Genomic DNA, 25,229 nt, shown 5'->3' with positions numbered 1-25,229 from the left:
TTACTGACATTTACACTGCTAACTTGTGTAGAATGCTAGACATGATCTCAGATTAGACAAACCAACTGCTTTTAAAAGCTGTACACTGTATATGAAATTATAAATAAACTAAACAATCAAACAATTTTATGTGTAACCTGCAAATGCATTAAGGTGTTAACCTTGGTACAGTATTCCACCTTTAGAGTAAGATGTACACCCAGACATTGATAGTAATTTGGTTTTGAATTAAAACATTTATTTCACAAGTCAACAAACACCTTACAATTAAAATATCTAAATCAGTTCTTATATACAATTCTGGTTCTTGGTATTACTAATTTGTTGTAAACAAATGCTCCTTGTTGCAGGGAAGAAAAGTCCAGTCCACCCGTTTTTAGTTTCCTTTATCGCAACTCCAATGACATTGAGAGCAGCAATAGAACCTTTACCATTGCTAAAATCATAATGGTAACGGTTTGATCGCCACCCTCTAGCTTCCAACCGCGTCTGTCCATCCGTTCGTGTGTTTACTACTGTAGCTATTACATTGAGAGGTGTCAATAGAACCTTTACCATTGCTAAAATCAGTAATGGTAACGGTTTGATCGCCACCCTCTAGCTTCCAACTCGCGTCTGTCCATCCGTTCGTGTGTTTACTACTGTAGCTATACATTGAGAGGTGTCAATAGAACCTTACCATTGCTAAAACTCCGTAATGGTAACGGTTTGATCGCCACCCTCTAGCTTCCAACCGCGTCTGTCCATCCGTTCGTGTGTTTACTCTACTGTAGCTATGACATTGAGAGGTGTCAATAGAACCTTTACCATTGCTAAAACTCAGTAATGTAACGGTTGATCGTCACCCTTCTAGCTTCCAACCATCAACAGTGTGTGTGGGTGCTGATAGTGGCTAGAAGGGGGAATGAGACCCTGGATAGTACATCATCTATACTGTAGTGTCACCATAACGAACTTACAGTATATGATGATATCCTGTCCAGGGTACAAGACCAACAAACAATGTCCCATGATGACTTCACCTAAATGAATAAACCTGTTGGAAAAAAGAGAATGGATATTACATATTAAACACACAAACCAATGTAGAGAAACAGGTTTGAGTCAATATGTTGTTAATGTGTTAACATTGAGAAGTCAACCACCCTGGGTATGAATACAATATGCATGCTATATTCTAGAATGATATTATATTTTCCCAGACATAAAATGCATGCGTGATCCACAGAAATGTCAGATGTGCAAATCTTTTTGAGGAGTCCTATTACAAGACTAACCAAGTGCWGGTCCCACATTGCATTATATCGATAGCGTGTACATGCGTTCCTTTGACGCAATTGCTTGTGGTTAACTAAAAAAAAACACTTGCAGATCATCATAATAGAGGACCTTCTCTAAACATCAGCTCTCCCCTAATTATCCACCTTCAAATGAAGCACAACCGACAGCGTTAGATGTMTAGTGACTTGGTTAGGTGATCAAAAACGTCTGTAAATATCACAGAATGGGCCTTTAAATGCTCACCTCCACATCTGTTCTGTCTGCGTTGTCCTCAGTCTCCTCTTGAAGAACAAAGTGTTATTTAAGGGTGTTGATGGTGCTCTTAACACGCTGCTCTGGTTTACAACCACCAGCACATCTCCAACAGCACCAGGTTGTTCACAGACCCCTGACAGCTTGGAATGGTCTCCTTTAAGGCCACCAGCTCATTTACATATGGTGATGACATCACAGCTGTGGTCCCCTTATCTATCATGTTCTGGGTCTGGTCCAGTTTGTCTCTGACCAATGACATGCCCCCACCCCTTCTAATCAGACCCCAAACAGTTTTGCAACAACAGGTGTTTGACATCTCTCCTCCGCCCCTCCATGCCCCCATACAAAGTATGTTTTTTGGCAAAGAGATGCTAGGACCTTATTTTGGTATGTTTATTTGACCTACACCATATACAGTGCATTCGGGAAAGTATTCAGACCCATAACTTTTTACACATTTTGTTACGTTACAGCCTTATTCTAATATTGATTTAATTGCTTTTATACTTCCCGCTCTCATCAATCTACAGACACATACCGACATTATGACAAAGCAGAAACAGGTTTTTAGCAAATGTGTATAAACCACCCCCCCCCCCCGGAAATATCACATTTACAATAAATATTCAGACCCTTTACTCAGTACTTTTGTTGAAACACCTTTGGCAGCGATAAAACCTTGAGTCCTCTTGGGTATGACGCTACAAGCTTGGCACAGCCTGTCTCTATTGGGGTTTCTTCCATTCTTCTCTGCAGATCCTCTCAAGCTTTGTCAGGTTGGATGGGGAGCGTCGCTGCACAGCTATTTTCGGGTCTCCAGAGATGTTGGATTGGGTTCAAGTCTGGGCTCTGCCTCGGCCACTCAAGGACATTCAGAGACTTGTTCCGAAGCCACTCCTGCTTATCTTGGCTGTGTGCTATCCTAAGCATTGTTCCTGTTGGGAGGTGAATCTTCGCCCCAGTCTGAGGTCTTGAGCGCTCTGGAGCAGGTTATCATCAAGGATCTCTGTACTTTGTTCCGTCATCTTTTCCCTCGATCCTGACTAGTCTCCCAGTCCCTGCCGCTGAAAAATGTAATGTAATAAAAAAAACTCCAAGCGGCTGTCATGTGCCTTTTACTCAGGAGTGGCTTCCGTCTGGCCACTCTACCATAAAGGCATGATTGGTGGAGTGTGCAGAAATTGTTTCCTTCTGGAAGGTGCTCCATCTCCACAGAGGAACTCTGGAGCTCTGTCAGTGACCATCGGATTCTTGGTTACCTCCCTGACAAAGGCCTTTCTCCCCCGATTGCTCAGTTTGGCCGGGGAACCAGCTCTGGAGTCTTGGTGGTTCCAAACTTCTTCCACTTAAAAAATGATGGAGCCACTGTGTTTCTCTGGGAGCCTTCAAATGCCTGTCAAGTAAAATTGGTAACCCTCCCAGATCTGTGCCTTCCGACCAATCTGTCTCGGAGCTCTACGGACAATTCCTTCGACCTCATGGCTTGGTTTTTGCTCTGACATGCACTGTCAACTGTGGGATCTTATATAGACAGGTGTGTACCTTTCCAAATCATGTGCAATCAATTGAATTTACCACAGGTGGACTTTAAGTTGTAGAAACATCTCAAGGATGATCAATGGAAACAGGATGCACCTGAGCTCAATTTCGAGTTTCATAGCAAAGGGTCTGAATACTTATGTAAATAAGGTATGTTTTTTGTTTTTTATAAATTAGCAAAAATTGATCAATACTTGTTTTTGCTTTGCCATTATGTTGTATTGTGTGTAGATTGAGGGAAACATTTTGTTTAATCCATTTTAGGTTAAGGCTGTAATGTAACAACATTTGGTAAAAGAGAAGGGGTCTGAATACTTTCCAAATGCACTGTATACACACAAAAGTATGTGGACACCCCTTCAAAATTGTGAATTTGGCCATTTCAGCCACACTCATTGCTGACAGGTGTATAAAATTGAGCACACAGCCATGCAATCTCCATAGACAAACATTGGCAGTTGAATGGCCTTGCTYAAGTGCTCAGTGACTTTCAATGTGTCACCGTGATAGGATGCCACCTTTCTAACAAGTCAGTTTGTCAAATTTCTCTCTTCGTCAACTGTAAGTGCTGTTATTGTGAAGTGGAAACATCTAGGAGTAACAACGGCTCACCCTCGAAGTGGTAGGCCACACAAGCTCACAGAACTGGACTGCTGAGTGCTGAAGTGCGCAAAAATCGTCTGTCCTCGGTTGAAAAACTCACTAGCGAGTTCCAACCTGCCTATGGAAGCAACGTCAGCACAAGAACCTTTTGGTTGGGAGCTTCATGAAATCGATTTCCATGGCCGAGAGCCGCACACTAGCCTAAGATCAGCATGCACAATGCCAAGCGTTGGCTGGAGTGGTGTAAAGCTTGCCGCCATTGGACTCTGGAGCAGTGTAAACGCGTTCTCTGGAGGGATGAATCACGCTTCACCATCTGGAAATCCGACGTACAAATCTGGGTTTGGCAGATGCCAGGAGAACGCTACAGTGCCTTGCAAAATTATTAATCCCCCTTGCTGTTTTTCCTTTTTTGTTGCGTTACAACCTGTAATATAAATGGATTTTATGTAATGGACAAAATAGTTTAAATTGGTGAGGTGAAATATCTTGTTTAAAYAAATTCCCCAAATTTCATGAGAAAAAGTAAAAAAGACCCGAAACTTTGAACATCCTACAGAGAACCATTAAATCCATTATTAAAACATTAAGAATATGGCACCACAACAAACCTGCCAAGAGAGGGCCGCCCACCAAAACTCACAGACCAGGCAAGGAGGGTATTATTCAGAGAGGCAACAAAGAGACCAAAGATAACCCTGAAGGAGCTGCAAAGCTCCGCATTGGAGATTGGAGTGTCTGCCCATAGGACCACTTTAAGCCGTACACTCCACAGAGCTGGGCTTTACGGAAGAGTGGCCAGAAAAAAGACATTGCTTAWRRTKTTTMWKAAAMAYYWTAAGCAAACACGTTTGGTGTTCGCCAAAAGGGATGTGGGAGACTCRCCAAACATATGAAAGAAGGTACTCTGGTCAGATGAGACTAAAATTGAGCTTTTTGGCCATAAAGGAAAACGATATTTCTGATGCAAACCCAACACCTCTCATCACCCTGAGAACACCAACACCATGATGCTTTTCATCAGCAGGGACTGGGAAACTGGTCAGAATTTAAGGAAGGATGGATGGTGATAAATACAGGGAAATTCTTGAAGGGAAACCTATTTCAGTCTTCCAGAGATTTGAGACTGGGATGGATGTTCACCTTCCAACAGGACAATGACCCTAAACATACTGCTAAAGCAACACTCGAGTGGTTTAAAACTTCTTTATGATAGGGSGTAGCATTTTCACTTTTGGATGAATTGCGTGCCCATAGTGAACTGCCTCCTACTCTGTCCCAGATGCTAATATATGCATGTTATTATTACTATTGGATATAAAACACTCTGAAGTTTCTAAAACTGTTTGAATGATGTCTGTGAGTATAACAGAACTCATATGGCAGGCAAAAACCTGAGAAAAAATCCAAACAGGAAGTGAGAATTCTGAGACTGGTCAATGTTCAACTCATCGCCGATTCAATTCCCTGTAAGATATGGATCTGTTTGCACTTCCTACGCCTTCCACTAGATGTCACCAGTCTGTAGAACGTGGAATGAGGCTTATGCTGTGTTGTGGGGCCGGATGGGAGGGGAATGAGTCAGTGGTCTGGCAGATTGCCAGTTCCTGGTCACGCGCTTTCCTCATGATATCGCCTTGCGTTCCATAACTTCTACAGACATGAAGGAACGTTATTGGATATATACGATAACAACATCCTGAAGATTGATTCTCTACTTAATTTGACCAGTTTATTTGACCTGTTATATAACTTTTTGAAGTTTTCGTCCGAGTTTGCCTGCATTTGCGCAAGCGTTTGGACATGTGCACTAAACATGCTAGCAAAAGTAGCTACTTAGACATGAGTAATGGACATTATTGAACAAAACAACGATTTATTGTGGAACTAGGATTCCTGGGAGTGCATTCTGATGAAGATGATCAAAGGTAAGGGAATATTNGAATGGCCTAGTCAAAGCCCAGACCTCAATCCAATTGAGAATCTGTGGTATGACTTAAAGATTGCTGTACTCCAGCAGAACCCATCCAACTTGAAAGAGCTGGAGCAGTTTTGCCTTGAAGAATGGGCAAAAATCCTAGTGGCTAGATGTGCCAAGTTTATAGAGACATACCCCAAGAGACTTGCAGCTGTAATTGCTCCAAAAGGTGGCTCTACAAAGTATTGACTTTGGGGGGTGAATAGTTATGCACGCTCAAGTTTTCCGTTTTTTTGTCTGATTTCTTGTTTGTTTCACCCCAAAAATATTTTGTATCTTCAAAGTGGTAGGCATGTTGGGTAAATCAAATGATACAACCCCCCCCAAAAAAGTATATTTTAATTTCAGGTTGTAAGGCAACAAAATAGGAAAAATGCCAAGTGGGTGAATACTTTCGCAAGCCACTGTACCTGCCCCAATGCATAGTGCCAACTGTAAAGTTTGGTGGAGGAGGAATAATGGTCTGGAGCTGCTTTTCATGGTTCGGGCTATGCCCCTTAGTTCCAGCGAAGGGAAATATTAACGCTACAGCATACAATGACATTCTAGATGATTCTGTGGTTTTCAACTTTGTGGCAACAGTTTGGGTAAAGCCATTTCCTGTTTCAGCATGACAATGCCCCCTTGCACAAAGCGAGGTCCATACAAAAATGGTTTGTCGAGATCGGTGTGGCCTTGACTGGCCTGCACAGAGCCCTGACCTTAATCCCATCAAAAACCTTTCGGATGAATCGGAATGCCAACTGCGAGCCTGGCCTAATCGCCCAACATCAGTGCCCGACCTCACTAAAGCTTGTGGCTGAATGGAAGCAAGTACCCGCAGCAATGTCCCAACATCTAGTGGAAAGCCTTCCCAGAAGAGTGGAGACTGTTATAGCAGCAAAGGGGGGGGGGTGACCAACTCCATATTAATGGCCATGATTTTGGAATGAGATGTTTGACGAACAGGTGTCCACATACTTTTGGTCATATAGTGTATCTTTCCACCATCACATTTTAAGGTGTTTTGTTTTACATCTTGTCTAAGTCTTTTTTGTCAACATTCAAACACACCCAAGCAAACATTGTTCAAACATGACGTGAACTTAACTGGTTATTGAAGTCACTGAATAATTTAACATTATGACTTGAAGAGAACCACCTAAGAAACAGACAACTGAGATGATTCCTCTTGAAACTTTCAAAGATTTGTTGCAACAGCACATCCTTTTGTACAGTTTTTCCCTACCACACATACTTTATAGTTCACGCCATGGCAATGCAATCAACTGTGACTTAGATCTTGACTACAAAGGAAAGGGTACCCAAGCATCAGCAGCTCATTTCAGCTGAATATGATGCAATGACTCTTCTTGATGTAGATGTTTGTGGTTTGAATCATCTACATATCAAATATAACTGCAACCATCTTCCAGGAGCTTTCATTGTGGGTGGCATTATATTATATGGCACCATATTTGTATAATATTTCAACAAAATTAAATGTATGGATGATGCACGTGGGAGGTGTCAGGTGACACGGTTTAGGGTGAGGGCCGGGTGAGGGCGACAACTTAGTCCAGTCACAGTGGAGACTGACTCTCCAGTTTGGGTGCGGACCAAGGGTGTTTGATTGGTCGGGTTGAGCCTAAAGATAAAGACGTTAGCAGGCCTATCTGGGCGGCACCAGACTATCAGCTAGGGAAATAGATTTCCGTGAATTTCACATCGCATTCAAATAAATAGTTTTCTGTGGCCAGGCAGACATGAAAGAGCACGAAGACATGCATTTATTTGAGTGTTGAATGATTTTTAGAAAATGTAGTAATACACATTGCTTTACTCTGTAGGGATTGTTTCACATTTCACATGTGATAATTGACATTAAATTAGCTATTAACATAATTAATTATCAGATGCAAGTATTGGAAAAAGCAAAAATGACCTAAAATATCCCCAAAAGAAACTGATCATGCAGGTCTCTTGGGTAATAAGCCTGATACAGTGAATTTTGTAGTGTAGTAAGTTGAATGAATGTAAGTTACTATTTATATACATTTATAGAACGGTTCTGTTTTACCTCTGCATAACATGAGTCTCCAGTCCATATAGGTTCTTTGAGGGCCCTGTATCTTCTTATGCTGGGATAAGATATTTGTAAGCTCTATGAAATGTGCATTTAAATATGTAGAATGACATATCCATTCCTAATGATCATTTGATGTGTGTGTCGGGGAAGCTACTCTGAAAAGATAGTTTACCAAGCTACCAAATACTTCACACTGAAAGAAGTTAAGTAAACTATATTTTTCTTACTGGTAGCTTATCTAAAAAGGTACTTTGAAAAAGTATACTGAACAAAATTATAAACACAACATTTTAACAATTTTACTGAGTAACAGTTCATATAAGGAAATCAGTTAATTGAAATAAATTAATCAGGCCCTAATCTATGGATTTCACATGACTGGGCAGGGGCGCAGCCATGGGTGGGCCTGGGAGGGCATAGGCTCACCCACTGGGGAGCCAGGTCCACCCAATCAGAATGAGTTTTTCCCCACAAATGGGCTTTATTATAGACAGGAGGCCTTTACTGAGTGTGTAAGATGTCACTAAACCAGGGGTAGGCAACTAGATTCAGCTTTCTTTTTTTTRGGTGAGGATGGTTTGGAACATATTTTGTACACTTCAAATTGACCATGTCACTCTGTATAAAGAGAGGAGACAAGCGAGGAATACGAAATAGGGTTTTTTATTTTCTCCACCCAAACAAAAGAGCGAGGTGTAAACCTCTAAATAGTACACGGGACGAGGCCTGTAAAACAAGTGCACAATAACACATAGCATGGAAGCCGATAACAACAGCACAGGTGCTCACAAGACCAACGGACATGGTAACAATAACCGACAAAAACAATGGGGAACAGAGGGCACATATATACACATACTAATCAGGGGGAATGGGAACCAGGTGTGCGTAATTAGACAAGACAGTCCGGGGTTGGTGGTAATGAATCTAGTTCAGTGACGCCTAGAAGGCCGGTGACGTAGACCTCAGGAGCTGGTGAACGGAATGAGCAGCAGCACCAAGGGGATCCGTGACAGACCACAATAAGAGATTATTTTCGATTACAATCATTTCATACCTTGATTACATTGAGAATTTTTTTAAATGTATTCTTGGGAATACAGATTTCCTAAATTAAATTCATTTTTAGCAGAATTTCTGGTGATTTTACCGTCTTTTTTAAAACTTAACCCCATATAAGCACACACATTTTTMGGGGGGAGGGGGGCAAAAAACACTTGCGGACTGGTTTTGACTCGCAGGCCGCCTGTTGCCGACCCCTACTCTAAACACATCTCTGCATTGACACTCCCCTGCCGTCTGTGCTTTTAATAAAAGAACACAGGACCTGTTATAATTGGCAGGTGAAACTGCCCAGGTGATTAGCGCAGTAGCGGTGCGTGGGTAAAATCACTGGGGAAGCCAAGGCCCCCCCCCACCCCTAAAAAAAAACATATTACAACCTATGTGTTGTGATAATTGCGTTGTTTGCTCTATAACCTGTTAATTCATAATCCTTGCGAGCTTGATATATAGGCCTAAAGGCCGAGACAATAAGACAGTGGCAGAATAAATTCAACCACACCTTTGTTATATCATAAAACCGCATAGCAACTTCTGTCCAGTAAAATCCACAGAGCATATTGCATGTACAGTAAGACAGTTACATGACCTACAGCATGGTCAAGCAACTTAATGCAACATTTTCGGACCACTAAACTACTGATTTAGAACCACAGAGAGTTACCGCAAGTCGCAAAGAAAACAGGAGCTGCCTACGCTATTCCAGCACCATTTCAACTTCACCATCAAGTCACCTTTGCTTAGTCAAATACAGTGACAACTAAAATATACCAAAAACAATTTAGTCCAGTGAAAGTAAGCTACATATGATGTGCCTGTTCATGGATCTGATTTGTGTGTGAGTGCAAGTAGAAAAACATTGACTCACTGTACTTGTAGAGAAACGCCAATGTCATCCTCTCTTTCATGTTGACAAAATGGTGTATCACTCTGTCATACAGTACACAGTTTATTTTTTGTTGTCCTAGGCTACCTGGCTAAAATGCTTGCTTGCTAGCTTAACTTCCATTCATGGGCTACGTTCGCTAGTTAACATTAGCCTTTTAGCTACATATTGAACTTCCATCCTCTCAGGCCAGGGGCACAATGTATGAATTAATGGTTGGATCAGAATCACCGTTATAATCATTGGCCAGTATGGAGAATTAAGTAAAACCACAAATCCAAATCTCCATCCATGGCTAATTTAGCAAAGGGACAATTTTGCTAGCTGGCTAGCAAGCCATCGCAGGATAACAACACAATGAGATGCAAAAATGTACGTTCTGTCAATTATGTATGCTCTCAATGGGATTTGATAGGAGTGATGCCAAATCCAAGCTCGCTTCCCTTGATACTTTTTTTTGGTGCACCAGGACCATTCACAGTTGAGCTCACTCAGTTTAGCTCAATGCTGATTGGCTAATTATTTATATCCTTTTTGTCAAGGAGGCCAGATGCTCGCTGGCTTGTCTTTTGCCTTCAATGTTACAGGCGGCAACAATGTCATACTCGTTTGMACCAGACAGCATCAGATAGATGGCCTACACATAGAGAGACAGAGGGGTGCTGTTTTGCTCGGATGCTTTCTCCTGTGAGATACATTCAGTATCTTGCAAATTGAAAGGGAAAGGGGGATACCTAGTCAGTTGTACAACTGAATGACTTCAACTGAAATGTGTCTTCCGCATTTACCCAACCCCTCTGAATCAGAGAGGTGCGGGGGGCTGCCATAATCGATATCCACGTCTTAGGCGCCCGGGAACAGTGGGCTAATTGCCTTGCTCAGGGCAAAGGACAATTATGAAACACAGAGAGATGAAAGATTATTTATGGGTTTTTTGTCAATTTTTTGGGGAAGCCTGGCTTCCCACACCACAGGATTAGCGCCTTGGCTGGGAGTTGGGGGTTTTGAAGTTGGGGAACCCCAATGTCACTGACTATACTGAACACATCCTTCTCCCGCCCTGCTCCCCTCTTTTCACACAACATTTAGGCTACTCTAAACTGAAAGATCAAAGTGGGGTTCCGATTGATGTACCAACACCTCACACACCTCTGTCTTGTCTTCCATATGGAAGGAAAAAGTATAGGGGATTGCTGCCTGAATCAGATCTCAAGTGCAGATCACTGTATGAGTTTGGAGTAAATCAGAGTGGGATAACAACAAGAGCACTCACTGACTGGCGCTCCAAGGCCATGTATCTGTATGAGAAGCCGCTGTGTGGTGACTGCCCATTTATTTAAAAAAATGTTTACCTTTATTTAACCTGGCAAGTCAGTTAAGAACAAATTCTTATTTACAATGACAGCCTACCAAAAGACAAAAGGCCTCCTGTGGGGACGGGGGCTGGGATTAAAAAGAAAAAGAAATTAAATAAAAATATAGGACAAAACACACATCACGACAAGAGAGACAACACAACACTACATAAAGAGAGACCTGGCAGCAACACATGACAACACAGCATGGTAGCAACACAACATGACAACAACATGGTAGCAACACAACATGGCAGCAGCACAACATGGTAGCAGCACACAAAAGGGTACAAACATTATTGGGCACAGACAACACAAAGGCCAAGAAGGTAGAGACAACAATACATTGCGCAAAGCAGCCACAACTCTCATTAAGAGGGTCCATGATTGAGTCTTTGAATGAAGAGATAGCGTTAAAACTGTCCAGTTTGAGTGTTTGTTGCAGCTCGTTCCAGTCGCTAGCTGCAGCGAACTGAAAAGACGAGCGACCCAAGGATGTATGTGCTTTGGGACCTTTAACAGAATGTGACTGGCAGAACTGGTGTTGTATATGGAGGATGAGGGCTGCAGTAGATTTCTCAGATAGGGGTGAGTGAGGCCTAAGAGGGTTTTTATAAATAAGCATCAACCAGTGGGTCTTGCGAGGGGTATACAGAGATGACCAGTTTACAGAGTAGTATAGAGTGCAGTGATGTGTCTTATAAGGAGCGTTGGTTGCAAATCTGATGGCCGAATTATAAAGAACATCTAGCCGCTCGAGAGCACCCTTACCTGCTGATCTATAAATTACGTCTCCGTAATCCAGCATGGGTAGGATTGTCATCTGAATCAGAGTTAGTTTGGCAGCTGGGGTGAAAKAGGAGCGATTACGATAGAGGAAACCAAGTCTAGATTTAACTTTAGCCTGCAGCTTTGATATGTGCTGAGAGAAGGACAGTGTACCGTCTAGCCATACTCCCAAGTACTTGTATGAGGTGACTACCTCAAGCTCTAAACCCTCAGAGGTAGTAATCACACCTGTGGGGAGAGGGGCATTCTTCTTACCAAACCACATGACCTTTGTTTTGGAGGTGTTCAGATAAAGGTTAAAGACTAAGAAAGCTTTGTTGTGGAGCATTTAACACAACATCCAGCTTAGTATAAGACTGCATCTGCATACAGTGGGGCAAAAAGTATTTAGTCAGCCACCAATTGTGCAAGTTCTCCCACTTAAAAAGATGTGAGAGGCCTGTAATTTTCATCATAGGTACACTTCAACTATGACAGACAAAATGAGGAGAAAAAATCCAGAAAATCACATTGTAGGATTTTTTATAATCTTATTGCAAATTATGGTGGAAAATAAGTATTTGGTCAATAACAAACAAGCAAGATTTCTGGCTTTCACAGACCTGTAACTTATTATTTAAGAGGCTCCTCTGTCCTCCACTCGTTACCTGTATTAATGGCACCTGTTTGAACTTGTTATCAGTATAAAAGACACCTGTCCACAACCTCAAACAGTCACACTCCAAACTCCACTATGGCCAAGACCAAAGAGCTGTCAAAGGACACCAGAAACAAAATTGTAGACCTGCACCAGGCTGGGAAGACTGAATCTGCAATAGGTAAGCAGCTTGGTTTGAAGAAATCAACTGTGGGAGCAATTATTAGGAAATGGAAGACATACAAGACCACTGATAATCTCCCTCGATCTGGGGCTCCACGCAAGATCTCACCCCGTGGGGTCAAAATGATCACAAGAACGGTGAGCAAAAATCCCAGAACCACACGGGGGACCTAGTGAATGACCTGCATAAAGCTGGGACCAAAGTAACAAAGCCTACCATCAGTAACACACTACGCCGCCAGGGACTCAAATCCTGCAGTGCCAGACATGTCCCCCTGCTTAAGCCAGTACATGTCCAGGCCCGTCTGAAGTTTGCTAGAGAGCATTTGGATGATCCAGAAGAAGATTGGGAGAATGTCATATGGTCAGATGAAACCAAAATATAACTTTTTGGTAAAAACTCAACTCGTRGTGTTTGGAGGACAAAGAATGCTGAGTTGCATCCAAAGAACACCATACCTACTGTGAAGCATGGGGGTGGAAACATCATGCTTTGGGGCTCTGTTTCTGTAAAGGGACCAGGACGACTGATCCGTGTAAAGGAAAGAATGAATGGGGCCAGGTATCGTGAGATTTTGAGTGAAAACCTCCTTCCATCAGCAAGGGCATTGAAGATGAAACGTGGCTGGGTCTTTCAGCATGACAATGATCCCAAACACACCGCCCGGGCAATGAAGGAGTGGCTTAGTAAGAAGCATTTCAAGGTCCTGGAGTGGCCTAGCCAGTCTCCAGATCTCAACCCTATAGAAAATCTTTGGAGGGAGTTGAAAGTCCGTGTTGCCCAGCAACAGCCCCAAAACATCACTGCTCTAGAGGAGATCTGCATGGAGGAATGGGCCAAAATACCAGCCACAGTGTGTGAAAACCTTCTGTCCAGTAAATGTGATTTTCTGGAATTTTTCTTCCTCATTTTGTCTGTCATTGTTGAAGTGTACCTATGATGAAAATTACAGGCCTCTCATCTTTTTAAGTGGGAGAACTTGCACAATTGGTGGCTGACTAAATACTTTTTTGCCCCACTGTATAAATGGATGAGAGAGCTTCCTACTACCTGAGCTATGTTGTTGATGTAAATTGAGAAGAGCGTGTGGCCTAGGATCGAGCCTTGGGGTACACCCTTGGTGACAGGCAGTGGCTGAGACAGCATATGTTCTGACTTTATACACTGCACTCTTTGAGAGAGGCAAATCAGGCCAAAGACTCCTCAGAGATACCAATACTCCTTAGCCGGCCCACAATAATGGAATGGTCTACCGTATCAAAACCTTTGGCCAAGTCAATAAAAATAGCAGCACCACACTGCTTAGAATCAAGGGCAATGGTGACATCATTGAMGACCTTTAAGGTTGCAGTGACACATCCATAACCTCAGCGGAAACCAGAATGCATACCATTGAGAATACTATAGACATCAAGAAAGCCAGTCAGTTGATTATTGATTATTGAAGTTTTTCCAACACTTTTGATAAACAGGGCAAAATAGAAATAGGCCTATAACAGCTAGGATCAGCTTGATCTCCACCTTTAAATAAAGGATGGACTGTGGCTGCCTTCACAGCAATGGGAATCTCCCCAGAGAGGAGAGACAGATTAAAAAGGTCAGAGATAAGCTTGGTGATTCGCGTGAAACTGAAAACTGAAAGCATTCGCGTGAAACTGAAAGCGCGAACCACTGCTTTAAACCAGGGCAAGGTGACCGGAAACATGACCGAATACAAACGGTGTAGCTATTCTCTCCGCAAGGCAATCAAACAAGCTAAGTCCCAGTATAGAGACAAAGTAGACTCGCAATTCAACAGCTCAGACACAAGAGGTATGTGGCAGGGTCTACAGTCAATCACGYATTACAAAAAGAAAACCAGCCCCGTCGCGGACCAGGATGTCTTGCTCCCAGACAGGCTAAATAACTTTTTTGCTCGCTTTGAGGACAATACAGTGCCACTGACACGGCCCSCTACCAAAACCTGCGGGCTCTCCTTCACTGCAGCCGAGGTGAGTKAAACATTTAAACGTGTTAACCCTCGCAAGGCTGCAGGCCCAGACGGCATTCCCAGCCGCGTCCTCAGAGCATGCGCAGACCAGCTGGCTGGRGTGTTTACGGACATATTCAATCAATCCTTATCCCAGTCTGCTGTTCCCACATGCTCCCATTGTTCCTGTTCCCAAGAAAGCTAAGGTAACTGAGCTAAACGACTACCGCCCTGTAGCACTCACTTCCGTCATCATGAAGTGCTTTGAGAGACTAGTGAAGGACCATATCACCTCCACCCTACCTGACACCCTAGACCCACTCCAATTTGCTTACCGACCCAATAGGTCCACAGACGAAGCAATCGCAACCACACTGCACACTGCCCTAACCCATCTGGACAAGAGGAATACCTACATCGGAGAACAAAGTATGATCGGACCCCGCCAAGTATTTGATACACTGCCGATTTTGCAGTTTTCCTACTTACAAAGCATGTAAGGTCTGTCATTTTTATCATAGGTACACTTCAACTTGAGAGACGGAATCTAAAACAAAAATCCAGAAAATCACATTGTATGATTTTTAAGTAATTAATTTGCATTTTATTGCATGACATAAGTATTTGATACATCAGAAAAGCAGAACTGAATATTTGGTACAGAAACCTTAGTTTGCAATTACAGAGATCATACGTTTCCTGTAGTTCTTGACCAGGTTTGCACACACTGCAGCAGGGATTTTGGCCCACTCCTCCATACAGACCTTCTCCAGATCCTTCAGGTTTCGGGGCTGTCGCTGGGCAAACGGACTTTCGGCTCCCTCCAAAGATTTTCTATTGGGTTCAGGTCTGGAGACTGGCTAGGCCACTCCAGGACCTTGAGATGCTTCTTACGGAGCCACTCCTTAGTTGCCCTGGCTGTGTGTTTCGGGTCTTGTCATGCTGGAAGACCCAGCCACGACCCATCTTCAATGCTCTTACTGAGGGAAGGAGGTGTTGGTCAAATCTCGCGATACATGGCCCCGTCCATCCTCCCCTCAATACGGTGCAGTCGTCCTGTCCCCTTTGCAGAAAAGCATCCCAAAGAATGATGTTTCCACCTCCATGCTTCACGGTTGGGATGGTGTTCTTGGGGTGTACTCATCCTTCTATTCCTCCAAACACGGCGAGTGGAGTTTAGAGCAAAAAGCTCTATTTTTGTCTCATCAGACCACATGACCTTTCCCATTCCTCCTCTGGATCATCCAGATGGTCCTTGGCAAACTTCAGACGGGCCTGGACATGCGCTGGCTTGACAGGGGACCTTGCGCTGTCGTCTCGCGCAGGATTTTAATCCATGACCGCGTAGTGTTACTAATGGTTTTCTTTGAGACTGTGGTCCCAGCTCTCTTCAGGTCATTGGACCAGGTCCTGCCGTGTGTAGTTCTGGGCTGATCCCTCACATTCCTCATGATCATTGATGCCCCACGAGGTGAGATCTTGCATGGAGCCCCAGACCGAGGGTGATTGACCGTCATCTTGAACTTCTTTCCATTTTCTAATAATTGTGCCAACAGTTGTTGCCTTCTCACCAAGCTGCTTGGCTATTGCCTGTAGCCCATCCCAGCATCTGGTACAGGTCTACAATTTATCCCTGATGGTCCTTACACAGCTCTCTGGTCTTGGCCATTGTGGAGAGGTTGAGTCTGTTTGATTGAGTGTGTGGACAGGTGTCTTTTATACAGGTAACGAGTTCAAACAGGTGCAGTAATACAGGTAATGAGTGTGAGAACAGGAGGCTTCTTAAAGAAAACTAACAGGTCTGTGAGAGCCGGAATTCTTACTGGTTGGTAGGTGATCAAATACTTAAGTCATGCAATAAAATGCAAATTAATTACTTACAAATCATACAATGTGATTTTCTGGATTTTTTTTAATTCCTTCTCTCACAGTTGAAGTGTACCTATGATAAAAATTACAGACCTCTTACCATGCTTTTGTAAGTAGGAAAACCTGCAAAAATTGTCAGTGTATCAAATTACTTGTTCTCCCCACTGTATGTGAGAATGCTGTCATCGACTACAGCTCAGCATTTAACACCATAGTACCCTCCAAACTCGTCATCAAGCTCGAGACCCTGGGTCTCGACCCCGCCCTGTGCAACTGGGTCCTGGACTTCCTGACGGGCCGCCCCCAGGTGGTGAGGGTAGGTAACAACATCTCCACCCCGCTGATCCTCAACACTGGGGCCCCACAAGGGTGCGTTCTGAGCCCTCTCCTGTACTCCCTGTTCACCCATGACTGCGTGGCCATGCACGCCTCCAACTCAATCATCAAGTTTGCGGACGACACTACAGTGGTAGGCTTGATTACCAACAACGACGAGACGGCCTACAGGAGGAGGTGAGGGCCCTCGGAGTGTGGTGTCAGGAAAATAACCTCACACTCAACGTCAACAAAACAAAGGAGATGATGTGGACTTCAGGAAACAGCAGAGGGAGCACACCCCTATCCACATCGACAGGACAGTAGTGGAGAAGGTGGAAAGTTTTAAGTTCCTCGGTGTACACATCACGACAAACTGAATTGGTCCACCCACACAGACAGCGTTTTGAAGAAGGCGCAGCAGCGCCTCTTCAACCTCAGGAGCTGAAGAAATTCGGCTTGTCACCAAAAGCACTCACAAACTTCTACAGATGCACAATCGAGAGCATCCTGTCGGGCTGTATCACCGCCTGGTACGGCAACTGCTCCGCCCACAACCGTAAGGCCTCCAGAGGGTAGTGAGGTCTGCACAACGCATCACCGGGGCAAACTACCTGCCCTCCAGGAACCTACACCACCCGATGTCACAGAAGGCATAAAAGATCATCAAGGACGACAACCACCCAAGCCACTGCCTGTTCACCCCGCTATCATGCAGAAGGCGAGGTCAGTACAGGTGCGTCAAAGCAGGGACCGAGAGACTGAAAAACAGCTTCTATCTCAAGGCCATCAGACTGTTAAACAGCCACCACTAACTTTTAGTGGCCGCTGCCAACATACTGACTCAACTCCAGCCACTTTAAAAATGGGAATTGATGGAAATTATGTAAAAATGTACCACTAGCCACTTTAAACAATGCCACTTAATATAATGTTTACATACCCTACATTACTCATCTCAATGTATATGTATATACTGTACTCTATACCATCTACTGCATCTTGCCTATGCAAACGTTCTGTACCATCAGTCATTCATATATCTTTATGTACATATTCTTTATCCCTTTACACTTGTGTGTATAAGGTAGTAGTTGTGGAATTGTTAGGTTAGATTACTTGTTGGTTATTACTGCATTGTCGGAACTAGAAGCACAAGCATTTCGCTACACTCGCATTAACATCTGCTAACCATGTGTATGTGACAAATAAAATTTGATTTGATTTGCTTTTAAAGAGTTATGCTGTGTTGGAAGTTTATTAGAGAAATMATGTTTCTTTCATAATGACAATTTACCATTATAATTTAAAGGAAAAGTTGTATTGTCTATCCTGCCGCTCTATGTGATTGAATAAGCGATTGAGGTGACCTGTTAGTTCAAATTTACCGCCTGATGTTATAGGCGCATGTTTCTGATGATAACAAATACAAGGTAGGCCTACCTCACATACCCCTCTCAGCATTAATGTTTATTTCTATCTTGTTATCTATTGGCTACCATGTTTCACAAACAGTTGCAGGGTAGGGATTGTGTTTATAGAGATTGATAAGCTTTTACTAATGTATGCTTGTATAATAACTGCAGAAGGTGGTTTTGTTACTGTGTTATCCATGTATATTGACACTATACGTCTGTCCTGTACAGTGGAGCAGGGATCACTGGGTGGTGAGTGGTATGACTGAGCCCCACCTTCCCAACCGCTTCTTCATCCACCCAAACTCACCCGCCCTGGGAGAGAGGTGGATGCAGTGCCCAGTCTCTTTCCACAAGCAAACTCACCAACACCCTCAACTCCAATAGCCTGGTAAGGCTTGGCACGGAAGACCCTGGCACTATCTGTGACACTAAAAGTGCCATGTCACCATGATACTGTTGCAATAGATGATAACCACTGAATGTTAAGTTTGGTGATACAATGCAGTAATAGATGCTTTGCTTTCATATCAGATACCTCTGTAAATACATCAGATACTGCTGCAGATATGAGGATATCACCATGTAGGATGAGATGGAGTGTATGTATTGGCAGGCATACTTGCTTTGGCAGGTTGCCTAATTTGAATGCAGTGGGTGAGGTAGGTAATACAGGTGCACCGGTTAGGACAAGGATAGGGAGAGAATTGAGGTTCTGTTTTAGAGTCTGTGCTGCTGTTTATTTCCTCTAATCAAACATAATCCATGATAATTTCCATAGATTTTGTGTTCTAAAAATAAACAGAACATATTTTCATCAGCATATTTTACATCATAAACAACATTACTTGTCACATTCCAACACAATCTCAGAGCCAGTAGTCAAATCATAATTAAAACTCTCCAAAGCATTTTACAAATAGATTCATTTCAAGGTATAAATGAGATTCTTCCAACATACAAACATTCCTATCAATATGTGACAACTCAACATTTGACCTAATAATCAACAGTGAGTCTCTAAATGCACATCAATTGAAACATGACAAGAAAGTAAAATGTAAACAATATTGTGGGTTACTTATAGTTGGCTAATGTGATGCACAGATAATAGAAATAAAGGGATGATTGCTGAAGAGGTTTGTACTACTGCCTGGCACTGAAACTAAAAGACAAAGGAATTCAAGTATTTAGCAAATGAAATGAGTTTCAGGTGTGCTCCGAGCATAGAGATCTCTAGTATCCAAAAGGCAATATTAACATGGGCAGCACCATTGTAGACTGATACATTGGGATCTCTATACATCTCTATGGRTCAGAGGTGCCTGCAATTAAATGGACAGTTAGCTAAAAAGTGCAATTAAAGGAACAATAAACTAAAAAGTGTGATTAAAAGTCTATGAAAAATGATTGCCTTTTCTACAATGCTAGCACAGGAGTTTGGTCACACGTTAATTGGGGAGAAGGTGCTCATGGTAATGGCTGGAGTGGAATTAGAGGAATGGTATCAAACACATGGTTCCAGCCATTATTATGAGTTGTTCTCCCCTCAGCAGCCTCCACTGAATACTAGTAACAGGTATCATATGTTTTGCAGGTGGTTCTCCACTCCATGTATAAGTACCAGCCCCGCCTGCACATTGTCCTGTCTCCAGACCCCCACAGCCCTCTGTCAGGGGACTACCTGCGCTTCACCTTCCCTGAGGCAGCCTTCATTGCTGTCACTGCCTACCAGAACTCAGAGGTAAGGCCACGACACCTTTAGCATCTGGAACAACTGTATTCTGATTGTGTTGATAAGAGTGCCCTCTGGAGGGTGAATATGGACAGTGCATGTAAAATCTGGGACGTCAAATGCTTCCGCTACAAAAGAGCATAATAAGAGATGTGTAAAACTATAATTAATGAGGCGTGCTAATTTACCCAACAGATAACAAAACTCAAGATAGACAACAACCCCTTTGCAAAAGGCTTTCGTGACAACGGGCTGAACGGAAAAAGGTGAGAGACCTTCAGATAGCCTTCTAGTAGCTTGAAACATGAACAGCAACTCTCACTTGAAAGTGATGCAATAATGACTCAGAATAACATCTGATCATGTTTGTTGGTCAATCATCTATTCACCAATATGTTCCTCTTGGTAACCCTGTTAGCGCAGTGGGAAATATGATGATTGTGCAGAATTGGAATGCTACTTAGTTGACTCACTGATCAATTAAGTGCCATGTTCTTTTACTCTTTACTGGTACACATCACTATCATGTTACTAAGAAACTTTGAATAATGTGAATTCTTTCTCTGTAGGTTCAGAGAAAAGGAAGGTCAGAGCTCTGACAAACTAAATGTAAGAACGCCTGACGGAATCAAAACCTTCAAATGGTAGTCACATAGGCCTACAGAATTTATCATGTTTGAAACATCTGTAAGGGAAATTGTAAACATTACACCTAATTTCTAAATGAGGGATTTCTGTTTTATACAATGAAAAGTCTAGCCATGATAGTCAAGCCAGCTGTCTATTGACCTTGCCAGACATTGAAAATAACTGCTCACGAAAATAGCCAGCAGGCGTCATTATTTCTTTTTGAGACAATCCACTAGTAGGCTATCTACAGTACGTAGTCATTGTTCTGTACCTATCCTCTAAAGTTTATATCAGATTATTTTAAAGAGTTGGTCAAAGTGAAAGGTGAAGGAATCTCCATGTGTCATCTCTGTTCTAGTATTCTGGGCCTGTATTCATAAAGTAAAATCAAAATCAAATCAAGTTGTTTTCAGTGCATGTGACAAATACAATAGGGGAACATGCTTACTGTGAAATGCTCACGAGTCCTTAACCATCAATGCAGAGTTTTAAAAAAGTAAGTAAGAAAATTTGCTAAATAAACTGAGTTGGAGTGCTGATCTAGGATCCATGTAATCATATTCATTGTTATCTAAAAGTTAAACTGATCCTAGATCAATAAACCTTCTCTGAGACACTTTATGAATACGGGCCCTCTTCTGTCCTGTCCTTATTGTCTCAGTACCATCCAGACCAGTGGATTCAAATAATGAGGCTGATGTTACCGTCTCCAGCTCTAGCTCAGTGGATTCCCATGGTGCAGTAGGATACAGGACTGATGACATCACATCTCTCTCTGCTGTTCCTGACCCCTTCATCTCTGCCTTCATGAACTGGGGAGCTGCAGCTGCCAAGAGTGATGGGGGGTTCAGGACCCAAGGACCCATAACAACCACAAARACAACACACTTCGTATCTGGGCCTATGACAGGTAGGATGATGATTTTTAGTTGCAGAAATGTCAATTTTTTTTCAATCTTAAAAGTGTATTACATCATCAGCTTTTAATAGTGAACGAGAATCATAAGTATTCTTCTTATCAGTCCAGTATTTTCATAGGATATTGATTTGTTAATGATTATGATAATCTCAAGTTTGTATTTATTATAAATAAATTAGGCTAATATTCTGAAACTGTACACTGTTCTATTTRATGCGTTGGGCAGCATAAGGAGGCCAGGATACTGGTTTACAAAATGTTGCCTCTCCTCTCTTCCTCACACACCCTCCACTGGGCCAGACTCACCACCTAGGGTCTGTTGGCTTCAGGAGGCCCCAGGCGCATAGCAGGAAACCAGTGCTGCCTCACCCACCTCACCACCGAGGAGGTCCAAGTGGTCCAGCACCAGAACTCTCCCATAGCCATAGCCACAGCCACACATCAGACCACCAGCCCCAGCAGCCACAGCCCCATCAGGCTGAGTTTGACTACCCTCTCCCCCTGCCCCCAAAGGTCAGCAGGATGTACCTACCTGAGAGTGCCCTGCGTAGCCTGGAGATGAGCCCCTCCCCCTCGGTGTCCGGCAACCCTTGGTCCCTCACCGACATGCTCAACAGGATCCACAGCAGGGAAGGGTCTGGGATCAACTCAGTAAGCCCCCAGGGGAAGCTGCTCCAGGCCCAGGCCCAGTATGAGAGGCCAGGCCTGGAGCTGGGGGTGAACAGGGAGCTCCGGCCACCACAGCCCTACCCACCACTACCTGACCACGGGCCAGAGTACATGTCTCTCCATAGCATGATGCTCTACCACCAGAACAGCTTGATGGGCTCTGTGGTGCCACTAAGAGATAGCCATGTGGACATTCAAGTCCCCTCCTCCTCTCTAGAATACCCCTATAAGGCACTTATGCGTGACTTGGATTTTGATGAACAGAGTGAGAAATAAAGCGATCTCTTGTTCAGTAAACACAACAGGTCAGGTAGACTTTCAAATTTTGCCTCACCACTTGTCGACCTCTAGTGCCACCTCTGGGTAGAGTTGAGACAAATGAATGCAATATTGAGTCATTCCAAGGTAACTGTATAGCGCATCACTCTTTGCAATGTTAGATGTTGTTTAAATGTACATATTTTTCAGTTGTAGGATAGGCAAGTGGTTTGCTAGGAGAAGGAACTGGAGACTATTCTGCCCTGACATTTGATTCGTATAATTAGTAAAGGGAACTAATAATATGCATCACGTCAGAACGAGAACTCAGTATGTCACATATTCTCCCTGGACATTGTAAATCATGTGAGATTTTGTGCAAGATGTACCTGTACATGCAGAWGAACAGTGGCTTATCAAATAATAGAACATGATAATTAGACTCCTGATGTTTTGATGTTAACATTAGCCCATCCGTTAGTGTCTGTATCGTCATTGGCTACATCCACTACAGCACATACAGTATGGGAGGATAATGTAACAGGCCACTGGTAACATATTCTCTGAAAGAATACTGAGGAGGCAGAACATTTATTATAGGGCAGCACATAACTTTGCCACAGAGTCGAGGATATGAGTGTGATGTTCACGTGCTGAAATATCCATGCTAGACCAGTTTTCCAGTATTATTTAACAGACTAGAAAATGGACGAATTCACACAAACATTTGAGTCTGAATAGATGACATTTAAACATGTTTCATTACAGATACTCTATAGATAAAGATACAAGTTAAAGGTATACAATGTTTGGTCTTCCACCTACATTCTAGATCCGAAAGGTATATTTTCTGATCTGAAAGTTGCTTCTACCCTGCTGAAATTACACCATCCATTCATAGTAATACATGAGACATTTTTGAAAGTGTTGACACAAAAATTAGGTGCCAAAAAAGAACATACAATGGGAGTTTTTCAGCTGAACAGAAACACGATTTGACCAGGGAAAGCCATCAGTATGTCCAGATGGAAATGTTGATGTGTTCTGACTTTATACAATTCAAACCAGCCATTTCATGAAACAGAACACAGGTTCCCATCTACATTTACAGTACTGTATCACACTGTTTATCACTCAAATTTTACGATCTACTACTACTAATTTGTAAGTCGCTCTGGATAAGAGCGTCTGCTAAATGACTTAAATGTAAATGTAAATGTACTATGTAAATCTTACAAGCGGAGATTATTATAAAATACAGTATTCTTTTAGTGATCAGTAGGGATTAGATAATGACATTTCTCCCCCAGACCAGAGATATACCACAGTTGGCAGCAGGTTGACGTTACTGTAAAAAAAATGACATTTTAGAAAAAATGATGCTGAGGTCACGGATTCAGAAAGTGGTTAGATTTCCCCTAAAACGCTAAAACAAATGTTCATAAAATGAAGCCAACATAAAATGAACTCCACAACAAGACAGTCCAACTGAAATGTGTGGCAAAACAAACTGAAATGTATTCTTGTGTTTGAAGCACATTGGGTAAGGAATGTGGAGAAAACTGATACATGATTGGATGGTCAACAGGTCGTGGCAGCGTTGCATTCCTAGAAAAAGATAATAGGCAGCACCCTGTAAAACCGTGAAAGTAAAGAGTCTGGTAAACTGTAGAGATAAGTTACATAATAGTTTATAAAGAATTTAACAGAATGTAACCAAAAGATGATATAACACAACATTGGCTACCCTAAGAGACTGAAATACATATCATGCCATATGATATCTCAATAGTTGGAAATAACAAGTATTAAAGCTTAGATTGATTGAGGTAATCCAGATGATCAGGAAAGCTAGCAGGACTCCTGGGTCTCTATATTAAGGCTAACTTTGACAGTATATGGCTTCATACAGACTTGTAGATCCATGCACATGTGTTAATGTCTATGTTTTCTGTGTGTTGTCTACCTAAGAATGCACACCTCCCATACCTAAGATGAAGAATGAAATAAAAGATTCTACTGAAGAATAAGATGGAATGCCAATGTTTCTGCTTTCAAGGCAGATGGCATGAGGATGGGGAGGACAATATTTCTACATCTCTCATTGAGATGGTAAATGGAGGTTTACTGTAGTATCACTAGACTATAGAATTGCCAAACCATTACTTTTCCTGAGGTTTAGCCACTTGGTTGGTAACCAGGCACTGACTGCACATTAGAATGAAAAAAAGTAACATTTGAGACGAAATATCTGAAATACTTTCATTAACTATACAAAACCACAGGCACATCCAATGCATTATGTAACACAATGAACAAAAGAATAACAATGAAGACCTGGCGAGACCTTTCAGACCAGAATAAGGCCTGCACCGAACAACCATGATGAATGTCCCTTTTCTACAATGTAGACAAGTGTTAGTACAACAGAATGGGGTAACTACAAGAAAAACTAACATGTATAACAAAAAAGCAGTGGTACATACAGATGATCTGGCCCTATAGAGCTAAGGCACCAGGGATTTAGGAAAATGAAAACATCTAGACTCTTCTAGTAAAAAAAAAACTATACTTGTTTTCAAATGTTTCTAGGTGAAGGCAGTTGATTTAAAGAGTGCATAAAGAAATGTACTGAGTCAAGGTGCACAGGATTGTTTTTATGCTTGAGGGTTGATCATCTTCTGAAGCAAAGGGATCTGTGAGATGATAAGAGAGAGACTGGGTTAGCTGCAGGCTTAGCTAGAACAATGTAGAGCCCTTTGACGTAGTGACAATCAACAAGAGTTGGCCCATTGCCATCGCCTGGATATCTG

At 42.5% G+C, this 25,229-nt stretch overlaps 1 protein-coding gene, 1 long non-coding RNA gene and 1 pseudogene across 5 annotated transcripts in view; 1 reads left to right on the top strand and 2 right to left on the bottom strand.

The window, feature by feature from the left end:
* Positions 1-212: 212 nt before the first annotated feature.
* On the bottom strand, positions 213-1,671 carry LOC111981697 (uncharacterized). Its single transcript, XR_002879622.2, has 2 exons — positions 1,525-1,671; positions 213-1,036 (listed from the first exon to the last, which is right to left on the bottom strand). It is a non-coding gene; the product is annotated as an uncharacterized lncRNA (long non-coding RNA).
* A 12,780-nt stretch (positions 1,672-14,451) lies between these two features.
* Positions 14,452-22,858, top strand: LOC111981738 (T-box transcription factor TBX6L-like; annotated as a pseudogene).
* Positions 22,859-22,991: 133 nt separating this feature from the next.
* LOC111981736 (flotillin-2a) overlaps positions 22,992-25,229 on the bottom strand; it is a 36,314-nt gene continuing 34,076 nt past the window's right edge. For all 4 annotated transcript variants that reach the window (XM_024013140.2, XM_024013139.3, XM_024013141.3 and 1 more), the window contains one exon: positions 22,992-25,112. In XM_024013140.2, the coding sequence (XP_023868908.1) occupies positions 25,074-25,112 (39 nt within the window). In that variant the 3' untranslated portion in view covers positions 22,992-25,073. The remainder of the gene's footprint in view (positions 25,113-25,229) is intronic.

Source organism: Salvelinus sp. IW2-2015, linkage group LG20 (assembly GCF_002910315.2).
Source record: "Salvelinus sp. IW2-2015 linkage group LG20, ASM291031v2, whole genome shotgun sequence".
In the NCBI taxonomy this organism is placed as follows: domain Eukaryota; kingdom Metazoa; phylum Chordata; class Actinopteri; order Salmoniformes; family Salmonidae; genus Salvelinus; species Salvelinus sp. IW2-2015.
This window is presented reverse-complemented; position numbering and strand designations above follow the sequence as displayed.